The following is a 23,199-nucleotide window of genomic DNA, read 5'->3' as shown; positions in this document are numbered from 1 at the left end:
ACTGTGTATACGTATTATAGTTCACCATATGTTATTGTATCGTGTATTATTGCTATTCTTAAATAATATTTAATAAATAATTAGGATGTACAGGAATGCTCGCTATTGCCGTATTTCGTTATCCGATAACTTTTTCCGGGTATTAAAATAGCGAGCTGCGTTTGATTATTGTATTAACTATTACATTATAATCTTCTAAGAATATGACATGAACATATGAATCTTCATTAAAAAATTCTAAAACTTTATCCACATTTTTTTACTCGTTTCAGCAACAAAAATTTCCAAAACGACTAGCGGACGACGTTGACAATGGAGCTGACAACTACGAACCACCACATAAACTGCCAAATAACAATAACAACAGCAACAATAATAATAACAATAACGGGTCCGAAAATCTAACAAAATTCTCAGTGCATATTGTGCAAAAATTGGAGTTTACCACCTCAGCGGCCAACTCGCAACCACAACAGATAAGTACGAATGTCACAGTGAAGGCGCTCACAAACACCTCGGTGAAGAGTGAGCCCGACGTGGGTGGCAGCGGCGGCGTGGGCTGTGGTTCAGCGAGTGGTGGCCATAGCGGTGGTTCTGGTGGGCCAAACGATCCGCAAGGTGGCGGCGGCACTGGTGGCGGGGGCATACCGAACAATGGGCGCGGAAATCCTGGCAACAGTGGTGGTGCTAATGGAGGCAATGGCATGGGCGGTAATAATGTACCGGGTGGCATTGGCAGCAACTTAATGGGTGGGCACAATAATTCGAATACAACGCAGCAGCAGCAAAAAGTGGGTGTGGGGGGCGGTCTTGGCGGCTTAGCCAATTTGGTGGAATGCAAACGCGAACCAGACCAGGACTTTCCTGATTTGGTTGGTTTGGAAAAAGAGGGTGGTCCCAATAGCAATTTTCCTGGTTTCCCCGATCTCATGGGTGATGACATCATTAACGATTTGCAAGATTTCAATCCAGACTTATTTAGCTTCGACGAAAAGCCTCTCTTAGATATTAAAACCGAGGATGGCATTAAGGTGGAGCCACCAAATGCTCAGGACCTTATCAATAGTCTAAATGTGAAATCAGAAAATGCAATGGCAGATTTTAACGCCGCGTTTGGTGGTGGTGGCAACGGTATGAGCGTTGGAGGTGCAAATAATAATCTTAACGGGCCCCCACACTCCGATCCCCAAACATTGAACAAGATGAGGCAATTCCTGAACGGTCCCGATAGCGGATCGATGAATTCTTTAGCTGCGCAAACCCTGAAACAAATGGCGGAGCAGCATCAGCATAAAAACGCGATGGGTGGGATAGGTGCTTTCCCTCGGCCGCCAATGCATCAGTCGCAGCAGGCGCAATTAATGGGCGGAAGTGGACGCTACAGTGATTATGGTAGTTTTGGTAACGATTTTGGCATGGGGTCCAATGGCCCACAACAGCAACAACATTTACCTCCACAATTTCAACAAAAGGGTCCTGGAAATGGGCCCATGGGTGGTCCCGGTGCAGGGGTTGGTATGCAACAGTCGTTCCTTGACATAAAACAGGAGCTATTCTACTCGTCACAAAATGACTTTGATCTCAAGCGGCTACAACAACAGGCACAAATGCACCAACAGCAACAACAATCGCACACACATACGCAAGCAACTCAGCACTCGCATGGCTCGAATGGACCTAAGATGGGGCCCGGGGCGGGAGCCGGCAGTTTCCCGAAACCCGGTCAGCCGCAATCGCAACAACAGCAATCGAATCCCCAACAGCAATACTCGTCTTATAACTCACCGATGGGAGCAGCAAGTAATCAAAACAACGCTGGGCAAACATTTATGCAAGGGCCCAATCGCGCTGCAGGCGGTGCGGGCGGTGTAGGTGTAGGCGTTGGTATGGGCGGAGGTGGTGGCAATGGAGGTCAACCCAACATAACGCCACAGCAAATGTCGCAGCAACAACAGCAGGCTAATGCACAACAGCGGGGAGGACCTCAAAGTGGACCGTCGCCGAACGTGAACAGCGGCTCTAGTGGCATGGGCAGCGGTCCAAATTTAGGCGGTCCCAATGGACAAGGCAATCAAAATGGGTCTGCTGGAGGCATTAATGCAGGTGGCGGTAATACCGGTGGCACGCAAGCAGGTCCAAATATGCATCAACAGCAGCAGCAGTCGACAACTACAACCTTGCAAATGAAGCAAACGCAACAGCTGCACATAAGTCAACAAGGCGGCGGGCATGGTATCCAGGTAAGTGGTTGCCGTTAAAACTTTAAGCACCATTTATTCGTACATATGTATGTACTTAATATTTATATTACACAAGTCTAAATATTGATGACTCAACTTTTGACTTTAATTTATAGGGGAAAATGGGGAGTTGTGAGACATTGTTACCTTTCGGCATTATTCATTTGGTTATATTCGATTTTAAGTGTCAACAAGTGTTCTCGATGCGATCTCACTTTTCAGCTAGCATTGGTCATATTTACACGCATTCGACGCGTCTCTCCAGTTACTGTGTTTTGGAATTTCTCGTTAAGTTTTTTTCATCATTTGTTTTGCGATACATTCGATCAGTTGTTGAAGCAAATTGCAAATGTTAATATATACAAATTAATAATTGTCCTATTAGCTTTGAATTTACACATTCACTTGGGCATGAACGTTCGATGTGTTTATGACTACGCAGCCATTTATAAAAAAAAACGATTTGGGGAGTTGTAAGACAACAAATGTGGGGAGTTGTGAGACACCGTTTTTTTCGACGTTTTAACGCATCTTTCATAAGTACCTCGCAATATTCATGCATTGTTTGTATATATATCATGAAAGTTTTGGTTAAATTTGAGTTTTTATTGTTTTTCCGCTTTTTCGTAGATTTCTCATTTATCATGCTGCGTCATAGGTATGTGAGTGAGTCAAGTAAAACAACGATCGATGCAAATTTATTATTGGTTGCAATCAAGGAAATTTTGGTTGAGAAAAAGGCAATACGATCTGTTGGTCGGGCATACGATATATATTAGATAAATCATTTTTCATCTTAATAAAGAACTAACAACTAAAATAAGTAATTTTTATTGATTTAAACCATGGTGTCTCACAACTCCCCACATTTTTGTATTTGGTATTATATTTTATATTATTATATACAATTTTAATTTTAAGGAAAATTGTAGTTTTGTTAAATAGGCCATACCAATAGCTTCCAGTATTCATTGACTAAAGATTCCATCGTTGACATATGCAGAATATTAAGATTTTGAGTAATACGGGTCCAAAAACAAAACCCGTCTACAACTCCCCATTCTCCCTTACTATTTTTAATAGAAAGCTAAAAGAATCCTCCTTTTTAGCCCCGATACAAAAAATTAACCAACACCTAACAGCCATAGGTATATTCGTTCTTCAGCTCTGATGTACTCCCCCGTCCACTTTTGCAAAGCAACACAATCAGATTTAAATTTTCTTGTGAATCGGGTACATTTCATGGTTAGTGTGTACAGGATAACGTAACGCTATCGTACATACTTATATTTTATATATTTTTTTCGCTTACACACTCCTCAATAACAATGCGTCAATAGGCAACAACAGCAAGCCTAGTCGAATTTAGCACTTTAATAATGATGTGTTTTTACCTCAATCAATTGCATAACTGTGAGTGCCTCTCGCTGACATTATCCGTTCTCTTTCAAATGTGGTCGTGTTTTCTTCCTTTCAGCGCAGTTTGCTCCACTCCTAACAGAAGAATCCTCTTATTTAATTTAATTAACATTAATGGACTTCTGCATGCATAAATGGGTAGTGGAACATAAATGCACACATATGCATAGTATTACAATAGTATTAGTCGCATTAAAATGTGCATGGGTTACAAACACACGACAAGCGCCCTGTATATGGGATAGACAAGAAAGAAACCAAAAGAAGAAATTAAATTTTTTTAATTTATCAAAACAAAAACAGATTGTGGTACCTCCAAATAAATCAACAATATATTCAACATAGCACGATATTGAAAGGCTTACAAACACAATATTATTTCGGACCTCACACAGAATTTTCCGAAATCTGCTGCACGTTTGCGCTCTTACATTTTACAAACCAAATATTCTCTATCCTTCTCGCTCTTCTACTTGTTCTCCCTTATTTTATCTCTGCACACGAGTCAATTTGCAGGAATACAGTGCTCTTTACAGTAACCACCCACAACCCGCCGTATTCATTGGTATATCGTTTACTTAAAACGAATAAACCGTGTCCCACGCCAAGTGCTGTTTGCACTAGTTCTTTGGTTGTCCATTTGTGAGTTTATTAATGTAAAATATTGTCGCAATATAATACATTAGTGCCAAAACTGATTGGCTAAAGTATGCGCGCTATACTAGGCAAAAACATTTTCCCGATAATAAGTCGCATTAATTTTGACACCAGGCTCGATAAAAACGATTGGAGAGCGTCCATCAGCGGTCACTGCGGCCCAAACCATTACTTGCGATGGGACTTTGCTTCGAGTGGCCATACGTAGGCTCAAATTCTCGTATAAGCGTTCGGTCACATAAACACGATCGTTTTGAGTGTTTACGAACTGCTCAATTGGGAAATTTTTTTCATCAGAAAACACAATGTTAGAAAATTCACCACGTTCGTGTAAGCGCAACAACCCTTTGCTCTTTCGCACCGAACCTTTTTTTGCTGGGGAGAAAGATCGTGTGCTTTTTGGAACTTGTAAGCCTTGACCTTGAGCTCATTTTTCAATATGTGTCGAATGCTGTCTTGCTATCGCAAGTTATTTGGCCATTTTTCTTCCACTTCGACGTGGATTTCGTTCAAGTCGAGCCTTCACTTTCAAACCATTTCTGGCGTTGTTGCGGTTTTTTTTGGTCCACCTCCATAGCGATTTGCAATGCTACCAGTATCATTGTAATGTTTTATAGTGCGATACACAAACATTTAAATCACTTTGAGGTGACTGAGCTCACGAGCAATGACTGGTTGTGATTTTCAGGCCAAAAAAAACGCAATCACACTATTACGTTTGGATTCCATCACTTCCATCACAAATTCAACAAAACTGAGACGCAAATGCTTTTGATGGCATATATACAATATATTGAACTGTCATTAGAACAATTTTGACGTTGACGTCATGAGCTGTTTTACAGATACAAGCAGTGTGAAGTTGGTAACACTTCATATCGTTCAGCCTGTACATATTTTCAAAATATTAAATTTTCATAGAATAAAACTGGCCTTTAATTACGGAAATTAAGAAGAACCAAATCTATTAGTTAATAGGTTAGGTTAGGTTGGGGTGGCAGTCGGTCCGTATGACCAACTCACTTAGACCTCACAGGTACGTTGTGATACCACCGTGCGACACGGGAACCTTGTTTAGTTACTTTCGTGAAACAATACTGAGGCTCTTATGAAGCGCAGGATTGGTCTAATCCCCGCGCCAGATAGTTCTGTAAGAGAATTGAAAAAGTGTTTACCTAGACAACCTGCTCTGATTTTAGCTAAGGCTGGACAATTGCAAAGGAAGTGCTCTACTGTTCCTTCCTCCTCCTCATCGCTGCAGCTTCTACAACATTCATGGGAGAATACTCCTAGTCTCAAGGAATGCCTTCCAAATAGCCAGTGGCCGCTGACACAAGCCACGACCTTGGCGATATTTTCTCTTGACAGGCTAAGTAATTCCTTTGTTCTTTTCTTGTTTATTTGCGGCCATAGTAGCCTGGATGTTACGCATGTATCTTCTTCTTCCCATGACCTATTGACCTCTTGAATAATGTTGTTTTTTACTATTAATTTCCTCGTGGCCAAAGGTATTCCAATGGTACTTTTATCACTGAGCAGTTGAAGAGCAGTACCTTTTTGGCTAGCTCATCAGCTTTACAGTTTCCCTCGATATCTCTATGTCCCGGAACCCGAATAAGGCTGACCTTGAATACGACGCTAATATCATGTAGGGCTGCTCGGCATTCCTGTGCAACTTTTGATCTTAGTATAGCCGCATTCATTGATTTAATAGCCGCTTGGTTATCCGAGAATATGTTTATAGTCGTTTTTGTTACGGCATGCAAATTTAGGTATGTAGCCACTTCTTTTATAGCTAGAACCTCTGCGTGATAGACGCTGCAGTAGTCTGGTAGTCGAACGGATAGTTCCAGTCCTCATTCTTTCGAAAATACTCCATAGCCAACTTGATCGTCTAGCTTGGAGCCCCTTCTCCATGGCCTTGGTGTTTGCCACTCCCTTTTTGACGGTATACTTGTCTTTGAAGAGCTTGCCGAAGGTAAGTCTAGGAGTAGAAAAGTCTATTTCTTGTTTGTGACTGTTCAGAGTGTGCAAAATACAGGCGTGGCCAAACCGCCGTTCTTTCCATAGCGCCATACTTTTGAGTCTAAGCGCCGAGGGGGCGGCCACGTTTTTCCTAACGAGATTTAGTGCAGGCAAATTGATTAGTACTTCTAGCGCTTTGTTTGAGGTAGTCCTTAAAGCACCAGAGATGCATAAAAGAGCTGTTCTCTTGGACCTTACTCATGATTTTAGCGTAACTCGCCTTTAGAGTAGATGGCCACCCTACAAGTATTCCATATATTAAGATTGGTCTAACTACCGAAGTAAATAGCCAATGAGTAACGCGAGGTGTTAACCCCCATTTAATACCGACCGCTCTTTTGCAAGTATATAATGCAACGTTGGCCTTATTCTTTCCTCAATATTAGGTTTCCATGTGACTTTCCTATCTAATATGACCTGTCTGCTTAGGGTAGTGCTGCCTAAGTTTGCCGTTACCTTCCTTCTGACGAATATTGCTTCTATCAGGGCAACAACGTGTGGTTCAACTCCAAAGTCTTCTAAAGCATCTACTATAGCGCTCGCATTTATATTGTTGAAGGCGCCTTCTATATCTACGAAGACAACCGTGGCAAACTCTTTATCTGATAAACATTTTTCCACCAACCCGACAAGCGAGTGTAAGGCGGTTTCTGTAGATTTCCCCTTAGTATAAGCATGCTGCGCCAGGGAGAATTTATTTATTGGTATAGCGCCCCGTATGTACTCGTCCACTATCCTCTCTAGAATTTTGAGGAGGAAAGGCGTAAGACTAATTGGTCTTTGGGGTTAGTGTGTGAGGACCTGCCTGCCTTGGGTATGAAAGAGACTTTTGTCTCTCTCCATCCTAGCGGAATGTAGCCCATGTTAAGACAACTTCTAATGACGATTTTAATGAACGGTGAGGCAATACCCCGTGATTTCTGCAATTCCACAGGATATACACCGTCTAGTCCAGGTGATTTATAAGGACCAAAAGTGTTGATGGCCCATTTAATCTTTGCGTTTGTGACTCATAGACTTCATAAGTTGGATTGCCTTTCATGATTAGCAGAATCATTTTGTTCCGCCGGCTTGTTTCCTGGGAAGTGTGTATCTAGTAGAAGACCTAATGATTCCTCGCTTGACGTCGTCCATGTATTCTCGTGACCTTGTAGATAGCCTAGGTTATATGGCGTCTTTGAAAGAATTTTTCTTAATCTGGCCGCTTCTGAAGTTTCCTCAATTCCTTTGCAATAATTTTTCCAGGATTCACGTTGCGCAGTTCTGACTGCTTTCTTATACTTTTTCAGTTCAGCCTTATAGGCTTCCCAGTCCTCTGACCTTCTCGTGGCCTTGGCGAGGTTGAATAACGTTCTATGGTGTTTTTGTAGCGAGGTTAGTTGCTTGGTCCACGAAGGTGGTTTGGACTTTCCTCTGGGTCTGACAGCCGGGCAACTAGCTGCTAAAGAGATATTCATTGCTTTAGTTACCTGATTAACCAATTTATCCAGCTCCCCACTTGTAGTGGGGTCTTTGAGGGCTATCTTTGCCAATAAAGTTTTTAGTTTATTATTGCAAGCTCCCCAGTCGGTTTTTCGTATATTTCTAAACTTACCGACTTGAGGGGATCTAATGTCGATTTCAAATTCGATGTATCGATGGTCTGAGAACGAGTTTTCGTTTGAAACGCGCCATCTCTTAACGTAGTTGGAAAACATGTCGGAAGCCAGAGTGATATCCAGAACTTCCTCTCTATTCATTGTGACAAAGGTCGGCTCTGAGCCTAAATTCAACACACTAATTTTGCTTTCTAAGATAAAATCAAGTAAAGACTCACCTCTAGCGTTAGTGTCGCTACTCCCCCACAGGGTGTTATGTGCATTTGCGTCGCAGGGGACAACCAGTTGTTTCTTCTTCAGAGCTGCCTCTTTTACGAGCACCCGAACCTCTTCCGGCGGGGCGTCTTTTTCGTGGGCCATATAGGCGGAGGCAAGCCAAAAGCCGGTTTTCCCAAGCTCGATGCTTGCCGCCACCAAGTCGCCGATACTGAGCTGTGGAAGCAAGAAAATATTGATATTATTTCTAGCTAGAGTCCACAGATTTTGTTGCCGCATATTCATGGCTCTTAAATGAGGGCTACGTCAACTCCACCGGCAGCCAAGCGGACGGAAAGGTGCGCGAACGCAAGTTTAGAGTGGTGGAGATTAATTTGGATCAGCTTCATGTGAATCTGTCCGTTTCGTCTCCACCATCGTGACATCAACGTCCTCCTCCGAGATCTCCCCACCCTCAGTGTCAGCAAGAAGATCCTCTTCGTTGAAAAGCGGCCCCACACCGGTCAGCCTCTAAGAATCGGTTGAGCTCTGGCTACAGACCAACCCTTCTTCCGTATCGCTACGCAAGCCGGCTTTGTCAACCTCCTCAACTGAGTCCAAAGCAGGTTCGTCCTCGCAGGCGATGACCTTTGCTCTGCCTTGATACCAGCCTGCGTCATGGCAAAGGGGAGGGGGTCCGGGGTGTTCCTCTAGAATCTGGAGGTAAACTTCGGCGATAGCCTCCTCAATCCACCTCCATTTTTCCTTAGGAATGTTCCCTTCCTCCTCTCCCTTGTCAATGACGGCCAGTATCTCACCGCCGCCTTTTATGACCTCACTGAATGTTGAGTATTTAGCTTTTTGGCGACCTTTTATTTTACGTTCTCTGCAGAACGTTGCCTTTTAGGAGTAGCACCCGCCGGTTTACCCCAGTCGGATATTACTCCCTTTGCCCATTCCTGCGATTTGGCCTGTTCTTCTGTTAGCTGTTCTGTTGCTACTTCTCCTAGTTTAAATAAGACCCTACTGGCCGCCTTTTTCTCGTAGTTGCTTTGCTTAGAGGGGCGGACATGTTTAGCCTGTCCCCCCTGCCCTACAATAGTACTTCGCCTAGAGGTACTAGGCCCTTCTATGGCAACCTGCCGGTTAAACCTGGAAGCAGGTGCCGACCCCCGTCCCCTGAAAGAGGTTGATATGAAATGGGGATTGCTCGCCCTAAGCGGAGTTGATCCCGTAACTCCTGGTGTTGGTCGCTTGGAGACCGGTTTTCCCAAGCCTCCTCGTCCCCCGTTGCCTTCTGCAGTACTCGTACTGGGGCCAGCCCTATCGCTCAAGCCCCCTCTGCCTCCTCTTACTGGCGGTCTGACCACTACCTTGCTCGCAGCTGTGGCAGCAGTCGGGTTCACCTCCGTTTTTGGGAGGACCGTCCTCCTTGTTAGAATTGTGTTTCTTTAAATTTTTCTCCATTTTTGGTCCCACGAGTGTCGGACAAGGGAGGTCCGCCTGCACAGAGGTCCGCGTGCACAGGTAAGGCTAGATAGAACCGGAGGTCGCCAGGGATCCGGAGCACTCCGTTCACGACTGGGCTATTTTTGATCTGGGTCCCCAGCCAGGCTGAACCTCGGCACGGGTCGTGTTACATCTTGTTCCAACCCAGTTGGCAGAACTTGGTCATCGTTCAAAAATACAGTCCGAACCATAGGAGTGGAGTGAACTCGTTTATTACTGGAATTTACGTAAACGAACCCACTGCCATCCAATGATAAGGCCTGATTAATGATTCGACTAAGCCTCCGCACCACGGCAAGGTGCCTACCCTCGCGGAGGCTATTAGTTAATAAAACTTTTGACAGATTTATATATACAAGAAATGAATTTGCATTTTGAGAATCATTTGGGATCAGTGTTTGTTACTAGATGTAAAGGCAGTGCTTCAACAACTTGAAGTTGAAGGGTGAAGAGGAATTGACATGTAATTTGCTTCTTGTAATATATGCATATGAATACACATTTATACATATATGGATAAATTTGTACATACATACTTACGAGCCTAAGGTTGGTACGTCGCAATTTATTGTATCAGGTTAGTCCATAAGTTCGTGCGTTTTTTAAAGGTGGTTTTAAAATTAATAAAAAATAAAAAAAAGATGTTTAAAGTTTTATTAATCAATAATACTATATTTTGCTTCATTATTTACAATGTCTTTCCAACGTTTAGGAAAATATGTAATTCCCTGCTCAACAAATTTTTTGTCCTTGGAGCCAAAATAGGCTTCGATATCCCTCTTTATAGCTTCTTTTGAGGAGTAGTTCGTGTTACTCACATCGGATTGAAGTCCACGGAAAAGGTGATAATCCCAAGGTGCAATATCCGGAGAGTATGGTGGAATGTTTGTATGTATGGCCTAATATTTTCCTTGCGGTATGAGGTCTTGCGTTGTCGTGGTGAAACAAAACTTTGCGTCTAATCACTAAAGACGGTCGAGTTTTTTTAGTGCCTCATTCAGGTTTGATAGCTGATGGGAATAATAATCAGCAGTTATCGTCTGGTTCCAGAAGTTCATAATAAACAATACCGGCCATATCCCACCAAATAGACGGGAGAATCTTCTTGGGGGTAAGGCCATCTTTAGGGGTCGGTTCTGGTGTTTCATCTTTATCTAACCATTGGCGTTTGCGAACAGGATTATTTTAAAGGACCCATTTTTCATCACCAGTAACGATACGGTTCTAAAAACTTTCATTTTCAAGCCGTTGCAGCAGCTGAGAACACACGTTCACTCTCTACTGAAGGTTGGCAACGGCAAGTCTATGCGGAACCCATTTTCCCAGCTTTGAAACCTTTTCCAACTGAACCGGGTGTCTGTGAGCTGTTCCATGCGATGAATTTAACCCCTGAGCTATCATATCGACTGTCAAATTTGGCTCAGCTTCCACGAGTTCGAGTTACCACTTCGGAATTTTGAAAACCACTTTTACGCAGTCCTTAAACTCACGGTATCCTCTCCATGAACAGTGTTTAATTCTGCAGCAGCAGTTGTTGAATTTTTACCACTTATAAAGGGTTTTTCAATAAGGGAATAAATGGAATAAAATGGCGTTTGCTGTGTGGCCCTTTATAAAAAAAATACAAAATATGCCTCTTATACGCGTACGAAGATTCCATTTTATTTTTTAACAACACGTCCTTCTATCCGCGATTAAAATCACTTGTTGAATGCACAATATATCAAAGAAAATATAAATAGTTCCGTTAGATTCCGCGAATAATTTTTTGTATACAAAAATCGTACAAAAAGTTAAAATATGGGTAAAATACGCACGAACTTATGGACTGACCTGATACCTACAACATTTTCGTTGATTTATTGGTTACTCATACGTCGCGTATTCCTATTTCAGATAACCAAATCAGAGTTTTTGTTGTATAAGAATTTAATATATATAAAGCCAGGAAATAGGGATTTAGTAATATATTATGAATTTAGAGGGTAATTTTAAAAGTTTTACATGCACATATATTATTGTATATATACAACATATGTATGCACTATGTAGGTATATAAAGGGTGGTTAAGTTTCAAGGGCCGGTGTTGAATAAAATACATTTTTTTTTAGAAAATTATTGTCATTTCTCTTTATTATGATAATATTGGTGTGGCTCAATTACGTATGAAACAAAATATTGACCAAATGACCTCCGCGGCCTCGCCGGCACACCTCCATCCGATGGTCCAAATTTTCGATGACGCTGAGGCATAATTGAGGTTTTATGCCGTTAATGTGCCGAATTATCTCATCCTTTAGCTCTTGAATTGTTGCTGGCTTATCGACGTACACCTTTTCTTTCAAATAACCCCAAAGAAAGAAGTCCAACGGTGTCAAATCACATGATCTTGGCGACCAATTGACATCGCCGCGACGTGAGATTATTCGGCCATCAAATTTTTCGCGCAAAAGAGACATTGTTTCGTTAGCTGTGTGACAAGTGGCACCGTCCTGTTGAAACCACATATCGTCCACATCCATATCTTCCAATTCGGGCCATAAAAAGTTCGTTATCATCTTACGATAGCGAACACTATTCACAGTAACTGCCTGACCGGCCTCATTTTGGAAAAAATACGGCCCAATGATGCCGCCGGTCCATAAACCGCACCAAACAGTCACTCTTTATGGGTGCATTGGTTTTTCGGCAATCACTCTTGAATTATCATTCACCCAAATGCGGTAATTCTGCTTATTGATGAATCCACTGAGGCGAAAATGTGCCTCATCATTGAAGATGATTTTCTTCACGAAGTACCGATATGCATTTTGATTTGAACGCCCGTTTTCATAATAAGCCTGAATAACTTTAACGCGTTGTTCGATTGTATATCTTTCCATGGTTCAAATTGAGTTTCAATTTTTTTAAGTTATATTAAAAACTCAACTAGATGAATTGCTTCTAAGTTTTATTTATAGCAATTGTTATTTTTTCAGTTTTGTTCTGATGGAGAAAATTATCAACGTAAAACAATAGAAATTTGTGTATTCACTTCTCGTGAGTTTAAAAATATATTTAAATTTGATCAGATTGTCTTTTCTGCAAAACTGTATTTATGCATACATATATGTATGTACATTGGACTTTTAACAATCCATTTAAATGGAAGATCGGAACCCCAAATGCAAAATTTATATGAACATGTATTCATAAAAGTATGTTTGTACATACATATATAAATATGTAAATTCAAATCTGGCGGCTATTCTCAAGGAGGCGCTCCAAACTCTCGGCAAAACAGTAACTGATGCAGCTGCTTGGAATGTGGCATATCATCTCAATGCAAATATTTGCATTATCGAGTTTTGCTTGTGCTTGTGCTTGTGCTGTGCACAGATTGTGCTTGTGTGCGAAAACGTGCCTGCAGGAAAAATAACAGTTGTGAACTAGAACACTACCAGTTCACTTTTCAGCTCAACCAGTTCCTGTTCTATCTCTTTTTCAATTTAGCAAGTGGTATTTTTTAACATGACGATGTCCGAAATGTCATCTGTTGCAATTAGATTTTGTTCCCACATTTTCGAACAAACCGGGAAAATGAGCAACGCTTTTTTCAAGAGTTCGAAAATTTCGAACGTTTTGCTAATGCATGAGTTTCGAACGAGTATTGATTTACTTGAACTGCTCGATATCTGGATATTAGGATCTGTACTTAAATACTTGTTTATGCTAGCCAAACAAATTCTAATTCAGACTAGTTAAAATATGAAAAACAAAACATCCATTCCATTTCCATCTTGCAAAATAATCTATTTCATAGTAAAAGGGTATACAGAATTTGTTTTTTCTCAAAATTAAATGAAACTTCTTTCAGGTGTAGTAATGGGTTAAACATTCAAAAACTAGTCCAAACTCACACTATCAGCTAATCCTAAAAAAATAAAAGACATCCTTTAAAAATCTAAGAAATAAAATTTAAGGCATTCACTTTAGGCACATAAATAAAATTAATGCTGGTTAAATTTTTATATTTTTAAAGATTCATATTTTAGATATTCGGTTGCTGCTAGGATGCTTCTGTGATGGCCCTTCAGAGGCAGAACCGTTTTTTATTCAATTGACGGGTCTTAAACTTTCTTATCTAAAATAAATCAGCTCATTTGTAGCCGAATTGATCATTTTACTATTGGTATTATTCTAGTCAATAACGAACTATTATTAAATATCAGTATCTGAACAAGAATGATTCCATTCTAATTTGGAAATATACATATAATAAGGAAAACTTCCACACCTACATATTTGGGCATAAAAAATAATAACAATCACATACTCAGGAAATCAGAACCTTGGTTAGTTCTCGTTCCTGTTCTTTATATATAGAGAGCTGGTGAGTTTGAAATGCTTGTTTCGTAAAGAGGATTGTTGTTCGGCACTACACCCCTAGACATTAACCTAACTTTGTTCTGCATATAACCTCACATAGTGAGCGAAACTTCTCCAGAGAATCTCTTAAAATTTTATTCTAATTAATTTAAATCTTTGTACTATTTAATAAGATAATAAAATAAAATCGACTATGTGAGCGCCTAAAACCCTACAACAATTTTTTTCCTAAAACTCTACAAACCTTTTCAGATATCCCTTCTGCTCCGGCTTACCTCCACCAATTTCATTTTCAACACTTCTTCCTGTCTCTCTTTTCATACCATATTTTTTGCTGTCTTTTTTCATCTTGTTGAATGACAAATTAAATAATTTACATGTAAAAACAAATAAGAATGATGGCATAGACTTAACTTGATAACGGTATTTTGTTGTAATAAAAGCGTTAACCTACCCCATCCATCGTAATGAAGCTAAAAGGCACACTAAAGTCACCGCATACATACATGCACACAGAGAGCCGGAAAGGAAACGGAAATAGCCGAATACTTCTTGCAATAACATGAATATTACCGAACAAAAGAAGCTTTTTCGAGGGTGTGCATTTTCCGTTTACCAAGAGTTTGCTGTAAGGCGAAACAGAGCGATAATATAACCCAATTTGCTCACAAGAGCACAAATTTGCGCTCACTGTATATTTCGTTTTTTTGTACCGAAAATATAAACTAATATTAAAATTCTTTTAAGTATTACATTTTGTTTCTAATTTCCGAGTCATTGACTTTATTTTTTCATTCTTCCCATTTTCTATTCGTGATTGACGTATAAGCTTCCAAAGCTCTCGGTATAAAAATAAATTAGTTCCCGCTGTTATCGCCCATTCTCATTACTGGAATGTCATTGTGTGTTTTATATCCATATGTGAATACCTGGGATGGTGTCTTCTTACCAATTGACGTAGTTAGGTGTCCACCAAGGGGTCGAAATGGTTAATTTCAGTATTAAAATATGGCTCTGAAATTCAATTATTTATATACGTTTTCGCTTTAACATTTTAGCTGAATTGGGAATGCATGTAAGGTCTAGCCATCATTGACATTTCCTTAAAGCGCATGCATTGTACATTAGAAAAAAATATTATTGATAAATACATTCAGGATTGACTCTGATTTTTTCAATGCTGGAAAAATTCAAGCCGCTCTACACTGGTCTGATAAGCTTATATACATATGGCGAAATAAGCTTATATATACATGTATATAACTAATGTATATTGGATGCGTATGGTATTTGAGGGCAACTTGTGAGTAAAAGTAATTAGCTTTTATTTTGAATAAAGTTGGTCGAAACGAAGAAATCATTCAATAAAATTTCCATTAGCTGCAACAACCTCCTCCATCCAGGCCGGAAACGATTGCATGCCCGAATCAAATGCTCCTTATTCATATTGGCCATAACAGTATTAATTGCAATCTTCAAAGAAGAAATTGTGTTATGAGGATGTTTATTGGTTTCACGGAACATAGCCATCCATTTTGCGGTAGGTCTTTTGGTCTTGGTCGAAATTTGTTTCGGCCGAAAAAAATCATAATATCCCCTGCGCTTCAGGGTGTTTAATTTTGTTAAGAAAACGGTTTGATCGGATAACTCTCTGTTCTCATGTTTGCTCGGACATAAACTGTCTTCTGCGTATAACGTAGGATTTATACCGGAGATCTTCATGGATAACCAGATCGATAAGACCCTGGCATGGACCTTAAGTTTTGAAAATTCCTAGGCAAAGATGGCGTCTGCTTATTAAATAAATTCTGCAGATCGTACAGTGTCAGCACTTTTCTCGTGTTTTTTGCGTTTTGCAACAAATTAATTTGATGTTTCGTGCCCACAGTAGGTTTCAAACTCAGGCCCTACCGAATGGTGGTCATGCACAAACGCATTCAGCTACGCGGAAAATGCCAAGAAGTAGCGATTACCTAATGTTAATTAAGTAATTAAAGTCCCTACAGGAAACTCCGGAAGTACTGAATTGATTTGCCTCTACTTCTCTTTGGCATATAAACAACTGATGAGTTTTACACGACGTTATCTTCGGAAATACTAATTTCCAATTTCTTTATTAGAACTGCTCATCCCGATCTTTCTCTTTTTCATTTCCCTGCTCGAGGGAGGGGTTGTGCCTTGAGCCTTGTGTAATTGTTGCTATTTTGCTTTGTTTTGTTTTTGCAACTCGGCCACATTCGGGCAGCAGCCATTTGCTTATAATTATGACTATCTATCTAAATATGCATAGGTATGTAAACATATGCTAAGTACATAAAATCATGCACACACATGCTATTTGATACAGAGGATATATTGGGCATCCCGCTCACCGACAGTTTCGCGCACTAAATTTACTCATATTCGAATGGCTTTAAATGTATTGCCTGCCATTGCACTGATCACCAAGGCCATTAACCACAGATGTTTTACTGCATTTCGATTACATAATATTGCATAACCAGCCTCTTCAAATGAGCTAGAAGGAGCAGCCCCTAGATGCAACACGATTGCGTTTTAACTTGCAGAAAAATTTCACTAAAATTTTGCAAAACATTATACAAAAAAAAAAACACTCCAAAAACATTTATTTGGAACACTTTACATATTTTTACCGAACACCAAATTAAATTTTAGTTAAATACCTGAAACGCTTACAAAGTGTTTTATAAGAGCAAATATGTACTTTAATTATCTCTCTCAAACATGCGCATACAACACAACATGCATTTGTGAGTGTAATTTTAGGCTAATCGCATATTAATTTTAATTAGATGCGGATTGTTAATTTATTTTTGGACATGGACAATGGACATCTGTTGTGTATTGGTACTTGTTTTCACTCCCGAAAATGTGGAAAATATGCAAGAAGCCATAAAAGTTCGCTACATTTTGTTTTATTATTGAAATTTAATTAAACGTAACCCAGATATATTTTGATAAAATACTAACCTGGATGTTCCATCTATACTAGACACATAAGAGCTTTGATTAATTTTGACAGTTGCTGCTCGACTGTCTTCTTCCGTAGCGTTTTAGAAACGTCTGGTAATCGTGAAATTTTATTTGGAAAATAAGGCTGAAAAATAACAGAGGCAAATATTAGTGTATCAGAAAGAAATCTACAAACTTATGTTCTATTTTATAAATTTATATTTTATATTCCATCAATTTAAATATGTTTGTAAGGTGTACGCAGACTTTATGGGATATGTGTATACCAAGTTTACTGAGATTGATACATCTTTGTATCTCTCGTTTGGAAGATGTGTTAAAGGCTTATCTAAAAGCCGTTTGGAACTACATTCGGCTCAAGAAAGTATGCTCAAATATCCCAATGTGTATGAGTTTCAACGAGAAATTTTCTGCTAGCATATCGCTCTCAGTAATTCTTTCTGCGGATTACTTTAAACTAAGTTTTTCACTGATTCTGTAAACTTTGATATGCCATGTTTTGCATCATAAGTGGTTAAGAGCGATTATCAGGTGGATACCATTTACACCGATTTCTCTAAAGCATTTGGGAAGGCAAAGGGAAGCCCTATATCTGGTGATCTCTTTCACCTTTAGGTTCCCCGATTTCTGCAACCTTTTTTAGGCTTAACTGACCGCAATAATAAATGAATTGACACTAGTACAGTGTGATACGGTACTAGTGGACTATATATTTTCATAGACAGCTAGGCGGCGTAAAAATTGCTCACATAGTAGTCGACAACCTCTAAGATAGTCATTAAATTCCGTTCATCTCTTAACGAGATAGCTGAGTAATTTCATTCAAAAGTTACATGGCTTCCTAGCTATTACGATATCGAATGGAACTGCAAGCCCGATGAAATGCCGATACTTGATGAGCACACAGACAAGGGGGGAGATTGTAAGAATAACGAATGAAAGATGGCGTAACGAACCATCCTGCAGAATCGCCCGGCAATTGTGACCGACTTTTAATAGTTAAGGCTCAAAATCTTTGCAAAGCCAAAATAAGTATAGTCTTAGCATTCTAATTTCCGTTATAACGGTGCACTGCGTAATAGGCAGACACGAGCAGAGGATGAGCATGCAGACACATTCCTTCCGCAAAAGCTAGAGGAAGAGATAATTTTGTACCTTCTGTACCATTGTCCTGCTCTATCCAAACGTAGATTTACCATCTTAAGGAAACAATTATTCAATGACCTGGAAGATCTCAGCTCGGTGGAAATCAAGGACGTTCTAAAGTTTCTGAACGGTTCACATTGGTGCTAGGAGACATAAGGACAAGTTCCACATGCGGCATCATAATGGGCTATGAGCGGAGCGTGTTCCATAACGAACAACCGCTACAATCTAACCTAACCCACACAGAATATTTTATTACTATTGGATTTCCATTCATTGTTTCTAACGTGGTTAGGTTCATATCTCTTGAACAGGTATTCTTTTATAGAAATCGAGAATACTAAACCGTCCTTATTTGTGGCCACCTCAGGCGTGGTCCAAGACAGGATTCTAGGTCCAATCTTAAGCTTCAACGTTACAAATGATTCGGCAGTAAAGAGTCCACCATTTCCAATTTTCATTGAATCTGACGGCACGAGCATTAACATACTTATATGTGTGTAGTAAAACTTTGTTGACCTTTTCCCTATCCCTTTTGATATGGCTGTCAAAAACCTTCTAATAAATTTAAATTACAAATAAGTATAGTATATCTTAAAAAATGAGCTTAACGACTGTTTGGCATCGAATTTTCGCTGAAAGCACTTAAATTAAATTTTTTTATTTATCAGTGCATAATTGTAGGTACCTAGAGAGATATTATATAAAAAACCTGCTGAGTTCATGAATGTTCAGGTGGAGGAATGCAGGATTATACTGGGAGTGTTGTTAAATGTGCTTTTCCGTTCAAGTCAAGCAAAATGCAAACAATGTGGCAACTCTGTATGTGCGGGCTCTAGGCTTGGAACAATTTTAAAACTGTACATATGTATTTATGTATGCCTTTAAATTACCAAAAAATGGTACTCTTGATTTTACTCTCACCCCTCACCAGTTCCTTTCCTTTTGGTATAACTAAAAATTTGCAATGCATATTAGTTTAATAAAGTCAATCAGCAGAAGAAATAATGCATGGATAGATATTTTCATACTAGGTTGTTCAATAAGTTTTGCGGTTCGATAAGAAAAACACAATTGTATGGTTTCAAATACACTTTTTTATTCAGTTTAGTTCCAGTTCTTGTTCCAACGAGATTCTAACTTATGAATTCCATCCCTGAAGAGAATATAGAAGGGCTGCAAAATACGCTTCCACAGCTGTTATGACCTCATGGTGAATAAAAATTTTCTTCTTTTGCAAACTGGGTCTTTTTCACGAATTTTTTCCTTCAGCTAGTCTAAAAGACTACAAGAATATTCAGAATTTATTGTCTTACTAGTTTGCAAGTAATCCACAAACAAAATTCCTTCCAAACCCCAAAAAACTGATGCTAACACCTTCTTGTCCGATTTCTGGACCCGAACTCGTTTCGGAGCCGAAGAACCAGGTTTACACCACTTTTGAGAGTTACGTTTTGATTTAGGACCATGGTGACATACTCAAGTCTCATCCCTAGTGATGAATTAACGTGTAAAATCCACTTTATCCTTTCGAAAACGCTTGTTGCTGCTGCTCCATTGTTAGCGAATGCGGCACCCGTTGTGCACACAGCTTTCTGAAACCCAATACTTCAGTAAAAAAATTGCTTATACTGCTGAATGAGATGAGGGTTTCTACCAAATCTCTTTCAGTCACTTGATGATTTTCCAATACGGCATCCGGTATTTTTTCTGCGATTTTTGGTGTTGTTGCTAATTTGGACGTCCTTGATGTGGATCAACTTCAAGGCCTGTACGACCACGTTTAAATTCAGCAATTCATCTTTCTACTGTGCTAATTAATGGCAAAAAGTCCCTATACTCTTTTATAATTCGTTCACAAACTTCCTTTGCTTTTAAACCTTCCAAAAATAAAAATTCAATCACTGCACGATACATGATTTTTCCTATTGTAGAAAATATATACTATGGCACGTCGATACCATTTAGCTTGTAAACAAAGAATGAATTGACAGATTGAAATGAAACTTCACATACGTTAATATGAAGAGTGTGCCAACATACAACGCAGCGCCCTTTCTTATCGAACCGCAAAACTTGTTGAACAACCTAGTATATTATCATAGAACTTTAGAAAACCTACTGCGTTTCCGACATAATTATATTATTTTTAACTATTTGACATATGTTGAATATTTTGCATAAAATACATTTTTCCTATTGCTTCCGTTTTTACCGAAAAATGCCTCTAAATAGCCAGTGATATTTAATCAAACCCATTTGCAAAGTTTCGACTAAAATAATTTCATTAGTTCACTGCCGAAGAGACTAAACTAAAATAAATAAAAACAAAAAGGATTAAGTTTGATAAATGCCTTTAACCCAAGTATCTACATATATGTATACATATACATACATATAAGAAAGCGATATTAGCATTATCAAAGGCAAACGCGCATCCTCAGAAGTGCTGTGGAATGCATATACTATATATTCGTACGTATGTACGTGTATACGTATCTGATTGCGAGTGTCGCCTAACAGCTAAAAGTTTTCCAATTATTTTAAGTGGTTTTGTCGTTCCTTTTTCTGTCCATGTAACCATTTGTAGCTGAAATGATGACAATGTTAAGGTTGGCATACCTCTTCTCCTCGCACGTGTATGTACTGGCACTGTTTGTTGTTGATATGATTTTTTTACCGATATTCGATTTGCAGTTTTCGTGTGGAATTCTTCAATTATTGGAAAAAATTTTAAACTGCGTTGGTGATTTGGCTTTCTCCAAACAAGTTACCCAGATAAAAATTTGAAGTTATCTTATTTCACACTACTCTTTTATGGAAAGCATTTGTGTAAATGGGAAAAAATTAAATTAAAAACAAGTCAACCTCAACACTTGGGATACTTTAAACAGTGTGTAGCTTAATTCTCCATTTTACAGAATTGAACCATAGCCATATAGTCGAATGTAATTTCAAGTGCATAGTATTTACATATACCATATACATATATAAGTATGTATATATTATATCTAACGGATTCTGTTTTTACTACAAACATTTTTTTTATTAATCAACACGATTAATAATAAATCAACGTGTTTCCATGAGTTAAATCTTCTCTTTTTTATTTCATTTTATTTTGTTTGTACCGGTTGCTTAATACTTTATATCCTCCTCCAATCAAATATACTATGTATATTACATGAAGCTCCCAGAGGACCAAATACCGGGTTTCATCTGCGGGTGTAGAACTTAGCGTGCGTTCATTAAGTAATGCATTTTTTTCATATATATGTATGCACAATATTGAAATTTGTTTTTTGATTTAGTGCTTGGTTAGTTCGTAGTAAATTTATATCTTTTTCTCACAGAAAGTTAGTGTGTCTGCTAAAAGTCAAATAAAGAGCCTGGAAAGGATATACGAGAAAGGTTTAAAAATTGCTTTGGTCATTTATTTGCATTTAAAATTCATATCTTCACATACACACTGCACATTTGAAAAACTGTCTTTTTAACGTAAATAAATTTTTTGATTTTCGATGACAGGTATCGACTGGGCAGCATCTCCACTTAAGTGGTGACATGAAAAGCAATGTGTCGGTGGCCGCACAGCAGGGAGTTCAATTCTTCAATCAGCAGCAACAACAGCCCCACGGACCTGGAGCACAGCAAGGGCATGTCCCACAACAGCAACAACAGTCACATGGTCAGCAACAACAGCAAAATACTCAGAATCCACAACAGCAACAACAATCGCAGCAGTCGCAACAGCAACCAAATCAAAATCTCAATCACGGGAACGGTAAGTGGCACAACAACAACATAATAAAACTGTCCATTTCTCTAATTTCGGCGAATCCTACAGGACCCTCAGACGGCTTCTCTATTTCGCAAACGCAATCAATGAACTTCACACAACAGCAGCAGCAAGCACAGCAACAGCAACAACAGCAGCAACAGCAGGCGCAGCAACAAACGCAACAGAATCAACAGATGCCGTCCAATATGCGCCAACGTCAAACACAAGCACAAGCAGCGGCCGCTGCAGCTGCAGCCGCAGCGCTAGCTCAGGTCACTTCGACAAATGTAGGTTCGCCAGTCGGCCCTAATGGGCCGAATACCAACAATGCGAATGGGTCAAACAATAGTGTACCGAACGGTCCAATGGCCGGTGGTCCTGGCAGTCTCATGAGCCAGCAGCAACAACAGTCGAGCGGTCTACAGTCGAACATCGTGAGCGGTAACGTGCATGGTAGTCCGAATGTACTTCAGGCCGGCATGAACCCTATGGGTTCTAGCGGTCCCGGGTCACAAGTGGGCATGGGCGGCATACCAGCTATGAGTAGCGGCAACGTGGGCGGACCAAATCAAATGGGCGGCGGTATGGGTGGAGGGATGATGCCGGGCAATGGCATGTCGCATCCGAATGTCCCCAACGGTCCCAATGGCCCGAATTCGTCTGCGGCTGCCATGATGATGAGTGGGGGCCCGAATGGTGGAGCACCGATGAATATCAGTCAAGCAAAGTTCTTGCAGCAACAGCAAATGATGCGCGCACAAGCGATGCAACAGCAACACATAGGCGGAGCGCGACCACCACCTCCCGAATATAAGGCATCGCAGGCGCAACTTATGCAAGCACAAATGATGCAGCAGACCGTTGGTGGGGGCGGGCGGTTCCCGAACGCAGCAGCCCAAGCGGCGGCGATGCGACGTATGACGCAGCAGCCTATACCGCCATCAGGTAATTTAAATGAATAGCAGAAATAGCCATCCCAAATTCTTGTGCTTATTTCTGTTTATTTTTTAGGGCCAATGATGCGTCCTCAGCACTCCATGTACATGCAGCATTCTGGTGCGAGCGGTCCGCGATCATCTATGGGCCCCTATGGCGGTCCAATGGGACCACAGCAGCGTCCACCCAACGTACAAGTAACTCCTGATGGTATGCCGATAGGATCGCAGCAGGAGTGGCGTCACATGATGATGTCGCAGCAGCAGCAGATGGCTTTTGGAGGTGGATCAGGCGGTCCAATGAGACAAGGACCTGGCGGGTTTAACGGCG

At 40.0% G+C, this 23,199-nt stretch overlaps 1 protein-coding gene across 7 annotated transcripts in view; it reads left to right on the top strand.

Annotated features, from left to right (window-relative positions):
* LOC128868345 (neurogenic protein mastermind) overlaps nucleotides 1-23,199 on the top strand; it is a 204,116-nt gene that overhangs the window by 175,399 nt on the left and 5,518 nt on the right. For all 7 annotated transcript variants that reach the window (XM_054110331.1, XM_054110335.1, XM_054110333.1 and 4 more), the window contains 4 exons: nucleotides 273-2,240; nucleotides 21,681-21,936; nucleotides 22,000-22,878; nucleotides 22,945-23,199. In XM_054110331.1, coding sequence (XP_053966306.1) covers nucleotides 273-2,240; nucleotides 21,681-21,936; nucleotides 22,000-22,878; nucleotides 22,945-23,199 — 3,358 coding nt within the window. The remainder of the gene's footprint in view (nucleotides 1-272; nucleotides 2,241-21,680; nucleotides 21,937-21,999; nucleotides 22,879-22,944) is intronic.

Source organism: Anastrepha ludens, chromosome 6 (assembly GCF_028408465.1).
Source record: "Anastrepha ludens isolate Willacy chromosome 6, idAnaLude1.1, whole genome shotgun sequence".
Classification (NCBI taxonomy): Eukaryota; Metazoa; Arthropoda; class Insecta; order Diptera; family Tephritidae; genus Anastrepha; species Anastrepha ludens.
This window is presented reverse-complemented; position numbering and strand designations above follow the sequence as displayed.